Source organism: Phymastichus coffea, unplaced genomic scaffold (assembly GCF_024137745.1).
Source record: "Phymastichus coffea isolate CEN01 unplaced genomic scaffold, Cenicafe_Pcof_1.1 PCOF00006, whole genome shotgun sequence".
In the NCBI taxonomy this organism is placed as follows: domain Eukaryota; kingdom Metazoa; phylum Arthropoda; class Insecta; order Hymenoptera; family Eulophidae; genus Phymastichus; species Phymastichus coffea.
In genome coordinates, this window is record NW_026706817.1 from 4,323,700 (window position 1) to 4,337,716 (window position 14,017).

Consider the following 14,017-nt stretch of genomic DNA (forward strand, 5'->3'; position numbering starts at 1 on the left):
AAGTGGCAGCCGCTAACGTTAGACGTGTTTTTCGAGCTCGGCGATTTTCGTTTGTGAAAAAAAATGGATCAAAGAATTTGTATTAAATTTTGCGTAAAAAATGAAATAAAGTGTAGTAAAGTTTGTCAAATGTTAACAAAGGCATATAGTGAGTCTGCTATGAGTAAAGCAAGAATTTATGAGTGGTATAAGCGTTTCCAAGATGGCCACGAAAACGTTGAAGATGACGAACGACCCGGACGCCCAAGCACATCAACAACCGATGAAAACGTGAAAAAAGTGAAAGAAATGGTTATGAACGATCGCCGAATCACAATCAGAGAAGTCGCTGATGATGTTGGCATATCAGTTGGCTCATGCCATCAAATTTTTTCGAATGTTTTGGGTATGAAACGCGTGGCAGCAAAATTCGTTCCAAAATTGTTGAATTTCGAACAAAAACAGCGGCGAATGGAAGTTGCTCAGGAGTCGCTAAATGAAGTCAATAACGATGCAGAACTACTAAAACGTGTTATAACAGGTGACGAAACATGGGTTTACGGATATGATGTCGAAACTAAGGCTCAATCGTCCCAGTGGAGGCATTCTGGATCGCCAAGACCGAAAAAGGCTCGACAAGTGCGGTCGAATGTGAAGGTTACGCTCACTGTGTTCTTCGATTTTAATGGCATAGTGCATTATGAATTCTTGCCACAAGGTCAAACAATCAATAAGCAGTACTACCTACAAGTTCAACGTCGTTTGCGTGAAGCAATCCGAAAAAAACGCCCGGATTTGTGGCAAAACAATTCATGGCTTTTGCACCACGATAATGCGTCTGCTCACACTTCATTGCTTGTTCGTGAATTTTTGGCCAAAAACGAAACTGTAACGATGCCTCAGCCTCCATATTCGCCAGATATGGCTCCATGTGACTTTTTTCTATTTCCAAAAATAAAGAGAACATTAAAAGGCCGTCGTTTTACAAGCATAGATGACATTAAAAGCGAATCGCTGAAAGAGCTAAAAGCTATTACAAAGATCGAGTTTCGAAAGTGTTTCGAGGATTGGAAAAAGCGTTGGCATAAGTGTATTGTATCCGAAGGGGATTATTTTGAAGGCGACAACATTAATGTAGATGAATAAATAAATATTTTTTTCATAAAACGAAAATTCTCGTTATTTTTTGAACACACCTCGTATATGACTGATACTGTATAGTATACGACATCAAAAATAGTAATTATCTATTAATAATATGTTAAATAAGTCGATCGTTTCTGGTTGTCAAGTATAAATAGATAAATAATAATTTTGAATTCCTAGGAACATTCCATTCCAACATTTATTTTATGAAACTGAAAAGCATTCAAGTTCATGCTCTACCAAGTTATCCTTAATAATCCACAACACGAGTTACATTTTTTTATTGTGACTTATTAATCGTTTAGAAAATATTTTTCTCTAGTCAATCAATCTTTAATTCAATTTTAATTTAATAATATAAATTAGTTTTTGGTATAAATAATGATACGTACATTTCATTAGAATCTCTTATTCGCAATGTCAGTTATTCAGTTAGAAAGTGAAAAACATAAACAATTTGGCATGAACAGTTGGGCATTGATGCAAATCGATGACCTAATGAAATTAACTATTGTTGATCCGCACATAGGTTTTCCAACTAGAAAAGTAAATCCATACAATAATTTCACTTCTGAAAATAAAACAGCAGTAGAAAAAATTATTTCAACAAAAAAACCTTTAGATAAAACAAGATTGAAAGATGTCGAGAAAGAACTAAACATACTTTTGAAACCGCAGAATCTCTACTATAATCTTAATATAAAAATAACAAATTAGGTTAATGAACCAATGAAATTTTATATTGAAACCATATCTTCTGAATCACCAGTGACTATCAATACATGTAGTAGATATAAGACTGAAAATAATGGTGTTAGAATTATTGCTAGAACTAATATTAAAAAATATACAAAACTAAGCTATCTGAAAGGTATATACAAACCTATGGATCCTGAACGAGAACAGTTACTAAAAGAGAGGAATTTAAATTTTTCTATTATTGAAAGTACAAGAATGAAATATCCTGCTTTGATCTTAGGAACTGTAGCTTTATTAAACCATGACTGCAATCCTAACTGCATGTACTCAATAGTAACAAAATATTCAGTTATAATCGTTACAATAAAAGATATAAAAAAAGGAGAAGAACTTTTCTGATTTTATGGTAATAACTACTTTGGATTTAATAATGAAGACTGAATGCTTGACTTGCGAAAGAAAAGGACTTAGTTTCTTTTCAAAATGTAAGTACTGTATAATTGTATTTATTTATAATAACAAATAAACATGTATACATCTTTTTTTTAACGAGTATACGATATACTTTGAAATATTATTGTATATTTTTTTCAGGTAAGGCAAAGTTTGAAGGCACCAATCATAATGATTACAATTGGAATATTAATTCTTCAAATGGATCTTTATCTACCCAAATTATATCTAATTTCAACAATAACAAAATTGCTGTTCAAGAATCCGCAACTAAAATAACATTATTAAACGATTGTAAATATATTTTTTGTTTGTTACTTTTTTGACTTAAACGAGAAATGTGTTTTTCAATATTACAGCTGATAGTAGTTTGAATGGTAGCAATAATGTGTTTAGCGACTGTACCATGATTGATAACAGCAACTTATCTACTGAAAGACCATGTATGAGTTTCTCTTTACTCGAAGTTTCTGCAGAACAGAAGAATTTTGGAAAAATAAAAGTCTCATGTGCAGTAGATGAATTCTCTGGTATATTTTAGATAAAAACATTTTTCATGTTTTTCAATCCTTTTTAAATTGCTGAAAATTATTCTATAACAATACCAATAAATGGCTACCTTCATGAAATATTATTTTAGTATCTGTGATATATTTGTTTTTTATTTCAAAACTGCTATATGAATTATACAATAATTCAATGTTTTAGATCTCTTTGAAGACTTTCATGGCTTCTCTAATTATTTCAAACTTGATTAAAAAATGGACAAAGCATATGTTAAAATTGAAAAAATTAATCCAATGATTGTTCAATGGCATACAGCAAAGAAAAAAGAAGGATATGCATTTTGTATATATTGTGAAACATTCAAAACAAAATTATCTAGACATTTGAGACTCGTTCATAATGATAAAATTATTGTAGAAAAATTTGTAAATAACAAAACCAGCAATCTCAGAAATGTTGCGATAGATTTCATACGCAACCAGGGTTATGCACGGTATAATCACTTAACAGGAACATTAATTCCAAGAATGAAAGTGAGGAAAGATGCTATACATAAAGTTAAAAAAATTCAGTGTGTGAATTGCTACGCTTACGTTTCAAAAAAAACATTGTGGAGTCACCGAAAGTACTGTCAAAAATTTACGATTTCTAAAGTACAACTGATTTAAAAAAAAATTTCAACTAATATTATTATTAAAAACTATTATTATTATTGGATGATAAATTAAGCTATTGATATAATCATAATTTTGAAGAAATTGATTAAAATTTTGTATATCAAGTTTTATTAAAATAATTATTTACAAGCGGAATATTAAGGAAAAAAAAATTTTTTAACAATTTAACATTTTGAAAGAAAAAAAACATTTAATATTGATTATCTGATTTCATTTTAAAAAGGTGAAGTAGTGCGCAATTAACGAAATGTGTCAAGAGAAAATATACATAGTATTTTCAGAGGATATTAGTCATCAATGCTCAGCTGGTAAGTAAAAATATTAGCTGACCAAGATCTCACACTTTCATTACTTGATTTTACGCAACTTAAGAATTTCACCACAGGATCTCTCATAGTCATGAAAATGGCGTTGCTGTTAAATTTACAATAGCCAAATTGACAGCACGTGTATAGTGAAGCTATAGTTAATGTCTTTAATTCGCACTCTGAGAGTTGTCATTTTGCAGTATAGTTTCCATCAATATCAACTTGACTCATACTTGAAGCGCAATTTCAAAAATATTCTAAATTATCATTCTAATCTGAAAAATATTGTCTACATTTAGTTAATACAACAATCTCTCTGACATTTTCTAAAGAATTGCCGACATACCTGATTTATTAATTGTGATATATTACTTGAGTTATAATTACCTGAGATTATGGAGTTAAACTCTAACATCGTGATGGATGGTAAATTTATCGTATTGTCCATGTCGATTCTTGTATTTTAGTATTTTGAAATTTTGATCTTTACATTTTAGGTGAAATAACTGACAATGACGATAACTCACTACTTAAAGGGTTAGAACCTTTAACTGATGAAGAAGTTAATAAAATTGATACAGAAATTATTTTAAATGAATCATACAAGAATAATGAAATTGCCAAATTAGTAAACGTGAAAAACCGGATCATTCTAGTTTAGATAATCACTCTTGCCATGATAATTTGAAATTAAATGATTTAAAATATCAATCACAGTTTAATAAGATTAGTGAAAAAAATGTTCTATAGAACATTGTGAAAAAAATTAATTTTACAAAACGTGATTCTGAAAGCGATTCTGAGTCTGTGACATCTGGTTCAGAGTATTTACCATCTGAATCTGTAGAATTAACAGATGAAAGTTTGAAGGATAGTATTTCTTCAGAAAAAAATTCTAAAAAAAATACTCATGGAAGTTACGAAAATTCGTACGAATCAGATGTAAATGAAGTGCTTGATATCTCATTTGATGATGATGGTCGTTCAAATAAATTAGATAATAAAATAGAAAGAATTATATTTTTTATTGAAGAAAGCTCATGCGATAAAGAAGATGAAATTAGTGGATTCAGTGTTGTATCCAATGAAGATTTGTTAGATAACGATGAAATTCTAAATACTATAAATAATAATTCAAATAAGTCTGTTAGAATTTATAAAGTAAATAGACTTGATACTTTAGTGGAAAAACAAATTTCTAATAATAAATCAAATTTATGTTCTAATAAAAAAACATCAAAACAGGATAAACAAAATAAAAATATTAATGATATAAATAATGCTACTCTCAATAATTCTTCAGATGTAAGTGGACTTGTAAGTTTATATAATTCTTTATTAAATGTGAATTTGAATTCAGTTGGACCTGCATTACGCAATAAAACTGAAACTTTTTTCTGAAGTACTCATGGTTGTAAAAAAAATAGTTGCTATTGGTGTATAAAAAAGAAAATTAAAAACAAAGATCCTAAGATAAAAGTTCTTTATACAAAACTGCCTATTCATTATGAAAAAGTTCATGCAAATGAAAGATTGGTAAAAAAACTCAGAGATTTAAAAAAAAAGATTATACCGAATAAAAAAAACTGTGATAATGCATTAAAAAGAAAACATATTCTTGACCAGTTAAGAATCAAAGCTAACCATATAAACAATTTAACTGTCATCCATGGAAATCAATATGTCTTGAGACAAAGACCTACAAAGTCAGGCAAAACAATTTCATCATATTTGCCTTGCTATAACTGTTCTCAGTCATTTTCAATTTCATCTCTACGTAAGCATGTGGCAAAGTGCACTAAATTATCATTTAAGAAAAAACATGTAGTTCAAGCAAGAGGCAGAGTAACTAATGGCGAATACCACTCAATAGCCAGTGAAGTAGCTATAAGTATAATTTCAAAAATGCGCGAATCTGATGCAGTCCAGTAGATAAAGTATGATGAAGCTGTTTTCATCTGGTTAAACGGAGAAGCTTCAAAATACGAAACAACCCCACATAATCATAAGGGAGTCAGAGCAGATCTAAGTAGATTAGGAACATTGTTGAACGAGATGAAGAAACTTAATAGAAACATAAATGAAGTAAAAGATATATTGCACGAAGATTATTATGAAGATTTCATAAAATCTGTTAAGATTATGGGAAAACCGAATCCAGACACAAAGTTTATGGAATCTCGGCTACAGCTAAGGCAATGTTCAATTGAATAAAACAAGTATCCAGTATTTATAATTTTACAAAATGTTCTAATGATAAGCAAAAGAGATCTGAAATAAAAAATGTTGAAAAAAAATTATGCAGATTATGGCATATTATTATAGGTAATACAATTGCAGAAACGCAAGCACGAACAAAAAGGCAGAAAATCATTGAATTACCAAAAAATGAAGACAATGTTAAACTTAATGTCTATCTGGAACAAGACAACTTAATGTCTAGCTGCTTTGCGAGCCATTGTTTCGCATCTTGTAATTACGAGTGGTCGCATCCTGGATCGCCTGCCATTTGTCAGTGGCCGAGCAAGATCCCGCACACGTGCCCGCTCAACAGGCTCGAGAGCTTCTAGAGCAGCTGCAGCTTCGTCGGCAAATCCGTCTTGGTGCTACTACCACTAGCGGTTCCAGGCGAACGCGGAGCGTTGCCGACCGCCATGCGGCTATCCAGCCAACAAGTCGACAAACTAGAGGCGCTGACGCACGTTTTGGCGGTACACGGTAGCGCTTCTCTACCGCCTTCCGACGTCCGTCTGCACATCTATGAAAGCTCGCTCGGCTGTGCCATGCTCGTCGACTCCGGATCAGTAATGACCTTGCTGCCACGACGTCTCGCTGCTGGTCCGTTGACACGCAGCGGTTTGCAGCTGATCTCGGCGAATGGGACCCCTATCGCCACCTACGGTAGGCAATTACTTACCATCACGCTGGGCTTTCAGCGTGACTTTCAGTGGCCGTTTACCGTCGCCGACGTACCGGTACCTATCCTGGGAGCGGATTTCCTAAACCACTCTGGACTGTTGGTGGATGTGCGCCGGCGTCGCATGTTCGACCCGAGCACCGCCCAGGAGTTCACTGCACAGTTGCGGAAGGCCATAATCCACGGCCATAATCCCGGACATTGAGGACCTCCTGGAGGAATGCGACGGATGCTCCGTGTTCTCCGTTATCGACCTGCAGGAGGCTTATTTTCAGGTACCGATGGCTGCCGAGGATATTGCAAAGACTACAATCACGACTCCTTTCGGCCCGTACGAATTCCTGCGCATGCCTCCCGGCCTAAGGAATGCATCATAAACCTTCCAGCGGTTCATGGACTCGCTACTGAGGGACATGTCGTTCGTGCGGAGCTACCTCGATGACTTGTTCGTGCGATCCTCGTCCCACAAGGAGCACCAGCGGCACTTACGCCTTCTATTCGACCGATTAAGGGAAGCCGGCCTGTCCTTCAAACTGGAAAAATACCAGCTGGAACTTCCACGTGTTAATGTCCTCGGATATGAGGTCTCTGCTGGCGGTATCAAGCCACCAAAGAGGAAAGTCGCGGCCATCCACGACTAAGCCAAGCCCAGGTCGCCCAGAGCCTTGCGACGGTTCCTGGGCATCATCAATTTCTACCACAAAAGTCTACCGCATGCTGCTCATATCCAGGCTCCACTGAACGAGCTCCTTCGAGGTTTACCCAAGGGAAGCCGACGATCCTTGGCCTGGAATCCAGGAACGGAGCAAGCCTTCCAAGACGCCCGACGCAGTCTAACCAAGGCTGTCGAAACCACCTTCCTTTCGCCGACTGCGCCTCTCCGTCTCGCCACGGATGCATCAAACTCTGACATCGGTGCCGTACTTGAACAATGCCCCCATGGGCGCGGGGAGTGGCAGCCGATTGGCTTCTTTTCCCAGAAGCTCACGCCTGCCGAGACCCGGTATAGTACCTATAACCGGGAACTACTCGCCGTCTTCCGTACGGTACAGCATTTTCGACGCATCCTGGAAGGTCGTCCCTTCACGGTACTCACGGACCATCGTCCGCTGACCTTCGCCGCCCGTCAACCGTCTGCAAAGGTGTCTCCGCGCCAGCAACGACAACTAGACTTCCTGCTGCAATTTGACGTCCTCAAAACGGCTTGGACAATGTCGTAGCAGATGCACTTTCCAGGACGCTCGAAAACACCACGCCGTTCGACGCTCCTGTCGAACCTTGCCTCTCTCTATCGCCCTCAGCGCAAGACGCCGTATGTGCCACGGTCGACATGCCGACCACTCTCAGCCCAGAGGCTATAGCCAAGGCACAAGCTTGCGACGACGAGCTGCCGGGCATTGCCGAGAACAGCTCTCTGATTCTCCAACGCCTGCACATCAATGACGTGGAGCTGCTGTGCAACGGGTCCGACCGTTTCTGCCACGCTCGCTTCGCACCGTTGCCTTCAACGCGGTGCATGGTCTGAGCCACCCGGGAGTTCGCGCAACAGTCCGCTCCGCAGCGGAACGCTTCTTGTGGCCTGGCATACGACGCGAAGTCACTCATTGGGCGCGCAGCTGCCTGCAATGCCAGCGTGCCAAGGTCTCCCGGCACAATCGCGCGCAGCTTGCCACTTTTCAGGAGCCCAGCAACAGATTCGAGCACGTCCACGTGGACCTGATTACGCTGCCATTGGTGGGGAATTACCGGTACGGCGTCACGATGATAGACCGGTTCACCAGATGGCCTGAAGCAGTCCCACTCGAAGACATGACCGCGCAAACCGTCGCCAAGGCCTTCTTATCTTCCTGGATCGCCAGCAAGGGCTGCCCTGCTACGATCATCTCGGATCAGGGGACACAGTTCAAGTCCGCTCTCTTCACAGCGCTCACTCAGATCTCGGGCACAGCCAGAATACACACCACGCCATTCACCCCCAGGCGAATGGCATGGTGGAAAGGTTCCATCGCACTCTTAAAGCGTCATTAAGGTGCGCACCAACTCTTTGGCCTGAAGCCTTGTCATTAGTGGTTCTTAGGCTGCGTAACTCTCTCAAGGAGGACCTACAAGCGTCACCAGCGAAGATGACCTTCGGCACCACGCTTCGTCTTCCTGGCGACTTTATCATTTGCAACAACCCGCCTGTAGATCCTTGTTCCTTCGTTGGTCGACTACGCACGACTATGAGAGCCCTAACTCCTGCGCCTGCCAAGGACCACTCGCTCCATCGACCGTTCGTCTTCAAGAACCTAACCACCTGCTCGCACGTGTTCCAGCGAGTTGAGGCTGTGCGGAAGCCACTCGAGCCGCCTTACACTGGGCCGCACAAGGTTGTTCGAAACGTCAATGATAAAGTGTATATCATTGACGTCAACGGCACCGAAAGGGCAATCTCCACCGACGCTCTCAAACCGGCGCACCTCAGCAAGGCCACTGCCGATGCGCCAGCATCACGCTCAACCTCCGATGCACGCCCAGTTTCTCCGCAGTCTCCGCCAGCACCTACAACTGATATGCCTTCACCGAGCTCACTACAGAAGCCAGCAGAAGCTTCGTCACCCACGACACCTAAGGCGCAACCATTTGCGACACCATCGACGAGCTCAAGCTCGCCAGTCATGGACCCAAGCGTCGACCCTCCACCACCTCCAGCGGCTACGACCTGTCAATCTTGCCTTAAAAATAGCAACGACAACGTTCCCAGGCAACGACACCAGCCCAACATCTTACGCAGGGTCAGATTCCGCCCGCTCTCCGTGGCTGGTTCAGAGGGGGGAGTGGATGTGGTGTCTCGCACGAGGTCGCTACTGACACCACTCGGACGCCTGTGCCATCAGCAGCGCTGACATCCACGCAGTGGGGAAATGGCTGTGGTGGCGCTCAGGTGCTGGAGGAGAAGATAGCAGCTAATGATGCTGATCGGGGCAATCCATCCTTCTTCTCCTTCCGGACGCTGACTAGCGAACACTCTCTCGCGCACGCAATCAAATCGATTATTACAATTGCCACGTGGCAATTCAGTTTGTAATTCCGCTTCCTTGTCGACTTTGATTTTTGTGCTCCGTCTTGTTGGAAATCTCTAATAAATAAATAAAATTGTAATTCTGCTCAGTTCACGCCTATCTTCATTTAGTTCCAGCCGCTTGAAGAATTACTAAAAATATTATTTATTTAAGTTTTTTTAAATCAATAAATCTAAAATTTATTTAGTTTTTCATTATAATTAAAAAACTATATATGACAGTATAGAATTTCTAATTTAAAAAACAGATTTAAGTTAATTTCTAGATACATAACAGTTAATGACATTAAAATTAAGTAAGTTATATACGACACAAACAATACTTACTTATTACCATATTATTATTTATTAAGTAATTTACCTATGATAGCATTAAATTATAATTTAAGAAAAGCAAGTTAAGTTACTTTCACAATACATATTGTTTATTGAATTAACTAAGTAAGTTTTTGAAAATAGCAAGCTTACTTATTAATACATTATTATTTATTGAGTTTCTTCATTAGCTATAAAAATTTTATTTATTTTACTTTATATATGATTAATCAAATAATATGATTTAAAGAAATGAAACAAAGTTAAACAATTCAAAAAGATATAAAATATATATCAATAAAAAAATTTATCACATATATAATATTAGATTATACAACATATTTTATTTAAAATGTATTGTAATAAGTTGTCATAATAAATACTGAATATTGTTGACAAATATGCACTTTATACATTATTAGAACTAATGACTAGAATGTAGAACTATTTATTCATTTATGAGTCAATAAAGTTTTACTCAAATACAACTGCTTCAATTTTTTTCACTAATAAAACTTTTAAAATGCACTATACACTCTCATTGAAGAATACACATAAATTGGGAATTATATTCTATAAGTACAAATCAATGTTATCATTATCCAAATAATAAAAATGATAATTGATAGTTGTAAATATAAAAAAATACACTATGAATATGAATTGCTATTATAAAATTCTATAAATAAAAAAATGAAAGTTCAGCATTTGAATATAATAGTTTATATAATTTTTTGTTATTATATGATATATTATATTAAGATATCAATCAATTGATTATGTACGATTAGGCACTTGACAGGTAAGCAATCCATGAATGATCTCTTAAACGTTAGCACCCAAAATTGAAAAAATTATGAAAATCAATAAACTAATTACTCTGTTAGGTTAAACGTTTAATAACGGATGTAAGATACTTTTCATTTGTGCGTTAACAATTTATTCTATAAATAATAAAAAAATAATTTTAGATGCCAGTGCATAGCACTTAAATTTCTCCTCGGTAGAAAAAAAGTTTAAAACGTTCAATTTAATTTTTTAAATCGATGAATCGTTTGAGGATTCCACGAACTAATACTTTCATGAAAAATTCATAGCTAAGTAAATTGATTAATTAGTTATAAGCCGAATAATAATCCAGCACCCGGCAGGCTGTTGGATGCAGCACGTATTATGCATATTGTAGTGAACTTTATCTATTCTCATATTTTTTTTATTTTTGGCTTCTAACGTTTAAAAAATGTTTGAATTTACAACTGAGATATACTAAACACACTTTAATAAGGTGACATTTATTCAAGATTCAAAATATGATTCAGTAGAATAATACATAGAAATAGATTAATACATAGGTAAAAAAGATTTTATTTTCTGATGAAACTTTCGTTAGCTTTTGATTCAAACAGTACCAAATTCGCATAATACCATTTAATTTCGTTAGATTAGTTCAATAATGAAAATTCAGTATTAAATTCATTATTTCAATAATGAAAAGTAAAGTTAAAAATAAAAATAGTAATTGAAGATTTTCATTAGCCCAATTCAAATATCCGATTAACTGTAATTACCCATTGTAATTTTTTCTTAAGAAATTCATAACAGTGATTGTCACTAAAGAATTCAAACGTCTTGCCGTTTTTATTGATCAATATGTATTTTGAATTAAAGTAAAGTTTTAAAAATGTCCTCCGAACTGATCTAATTTTCACGATAAAATAATTTTAAAGAAATTTGCAACGGTAGTCGATTCAATTAATCGAACCGTTCGCGATTCTGATTTTCGCGCGTTAGTTCTAAGTATTGAGAGAGAGAGGGGGCGCGCGATCTTTTGAATTAGCAGTTAAGCCTCAGCTGTTACTTGTGTAGTACCGCCAAAATAGTTTAGCACAGTGTTTCACCGATTTGCCAATAAAAAAGTTTACTTGGATTTTGGATACGTGTGCAAGGGTGAGCGAGGAAGCAGCGACAGTAGCAGCATCACGGAAGCAGCAGCAAAAGCAACAGCTATTATACAGCAGATTTGCGATCGAGGCAGCACAGCTGATTCTGATCGGAGGAGCACCTTTAATTTGCTTCAACAATTACGGCTGATCACCGTAATTGCACCGCAGGGTAGGTGCACCTCCCTTAATTATCGCGTGACAAAATACATTTGGTATTTTGCCCAACCGTATTAGCGTTAATTTTTTGTATTCGCGCCGAGCGTTAGATCGCGCCAATATTCGTATCTTCTCTCTCTCTCTTTCTCACCGAAAGTTATTTAATTGTAAATCCTATTCGCGTGCATCAGTCTTTCGGCCCGACAAAGACTGTAGAGATTTTTTATTAATAAAATCTATTAAACTTATTCGCCGATTTCGTCATATAATTTTTCCTAATAGTTTAAACAATTGAAAAAGGCTTAGGTTTTAATCCGATTATAGCTAGGGGATTAAGTGGATTAGGAGCAAAGTCGATTACACTTAAAACTCATCGAGTATCACAAGGCACGTGACTTAAGGTAAGTTCAACTCTGCTTGATCGAAGACAACAAAGTTAAATTAGCTGACGTTAAGGCGAATACACGTATTAACATACGTGTTAACGGAGCGGCGGTTTGCTCTGCATCGTGGGAGTTTGTTCTAAAATAAATTTCTCATTTTGCAGATTTATCCCCCCGTTACAAATTATATTATTTTTTACTTGAAATATTTATTTACTAATGGCGAGCAGATCAATTACATTTTATGATTACCCGAACCCACCCAGGAACTGCGCAGGAGTATCATATTGAACATTGAGATGTCAATTTTTTAAATGTTATTAATAATGAAGATATTAATAAAAATAAGGTAGAGGTGGTTGAAGTCTTCAGCAATATCAGTCATTGTTATTAACTAATTCTATAAAAGCTATAAATGGGCAAATAAACTTAACGTGATGAATTGCGTAAATCTAAATCTATCAAATATAATTTTTATTTTTAATCTTGGATAAATTATGGAAGCTGGAACAGGACAGATATCGTTTCGCTATATTTTTGTAATTTCTGCAAATTACGGACCAATGCCGTCCGAAATAATTTGAAATATATTCTGTAAAATATATGCAAAATAAAAAATTAAAATGACAATGAACAAATATCCATTTGCTCAATTCTAATGTCCAAATAGACTGATATTTCAATTAAAAGTTTCTCCTTAAATAAATAGTAACAGTAATAACGACCAATGAAGAATTCAAATATCTCAACCTCTTCAAGTAATGGATATTTTTAAATAAAATTATCTTTCAAAAAATTGCATCAAAGTTACATAATTGAACAAAACAAACAAGGTTGAATCGAAAATTTAAAAACATTTATTAGTAATTACTGAATTAATCGAATCAATATGTATACACTGCATATGCGTAATCATAAAAACTAGATTACACTAAAAACATCTTTCATGAATGAAAAATAATGAAAAATAAATAACTGTAAACAGATTCATTTATTTTATTACATGTCCGAATCGCCAAATTACTTATCGCTCCAATACAATTATGTGAACAATATCGGATTTGAATAACAGGATTAAACTAGCACTGACGGAAATTATCAAAGTGTAGTTTTGGCGACACAGGGCGTGTTTTAACAGTATTAGGAGAATCCTAAAATTGCATCTTATATAGAAGTGTGGCCGAATAATTATGGATAAAATTAGGCTCAATGGATGGCTGTACATCATTTCATTATATGACTAGACGCAATATCCGAATAGACCAATTATATATCGATCCCATTGAAATATAAGTATAATGCAATATTTAGAGAACAGCATTGAACTGGCACTTCATTTCAGTCATTATCGAGTTTTCTCTTCTTATTGCCTAATTTATTCGATTTCGCAATACTCCAAATGTATTACGTTGAGCACACAAGATTTCGACTACATTTTATTTCGAAGCTAAGGCAAATTTAAATAAATTATTA

At 36.2% G+C, this 14,017-nt stretch overlaps 2 protein-coding genes across 3 annotated transcripts in view; one reads left to right on the plus strand and one right to left on the minus strand.

Moving 5' to 3' along the window:
- LOC131668316 (actin-histidine N-methyltransferase) overlaps window positions 1–14,017 on the minus strand; it is a 572,960-nt gene that overhangs the window by 82,322 nt on the left and 476,621 nt on the right. The window lies entirely within an intron of this gene.
- Window positions 1,448–3,316, plus strand: LOC131668595 (uncharacterized). Its single transcript, XM_058942900.1, has 4 exons — window positions 1,448–2,309; window positions 2,419–2,571; window positions 2,637–2,807; window positions 2,986–3,316. The coding sequence occupies exons 1-4, from the start codon at window positions 2,228–2,230 to the stop codon at window positions 3,033–3,035; spliced, it is 456 nt and encodes a 151-aa protein (XP_058798883.1). The 5' UTR covers window positions 1,448–2,227; the 3' UTR covers window positions 3,036–3,316.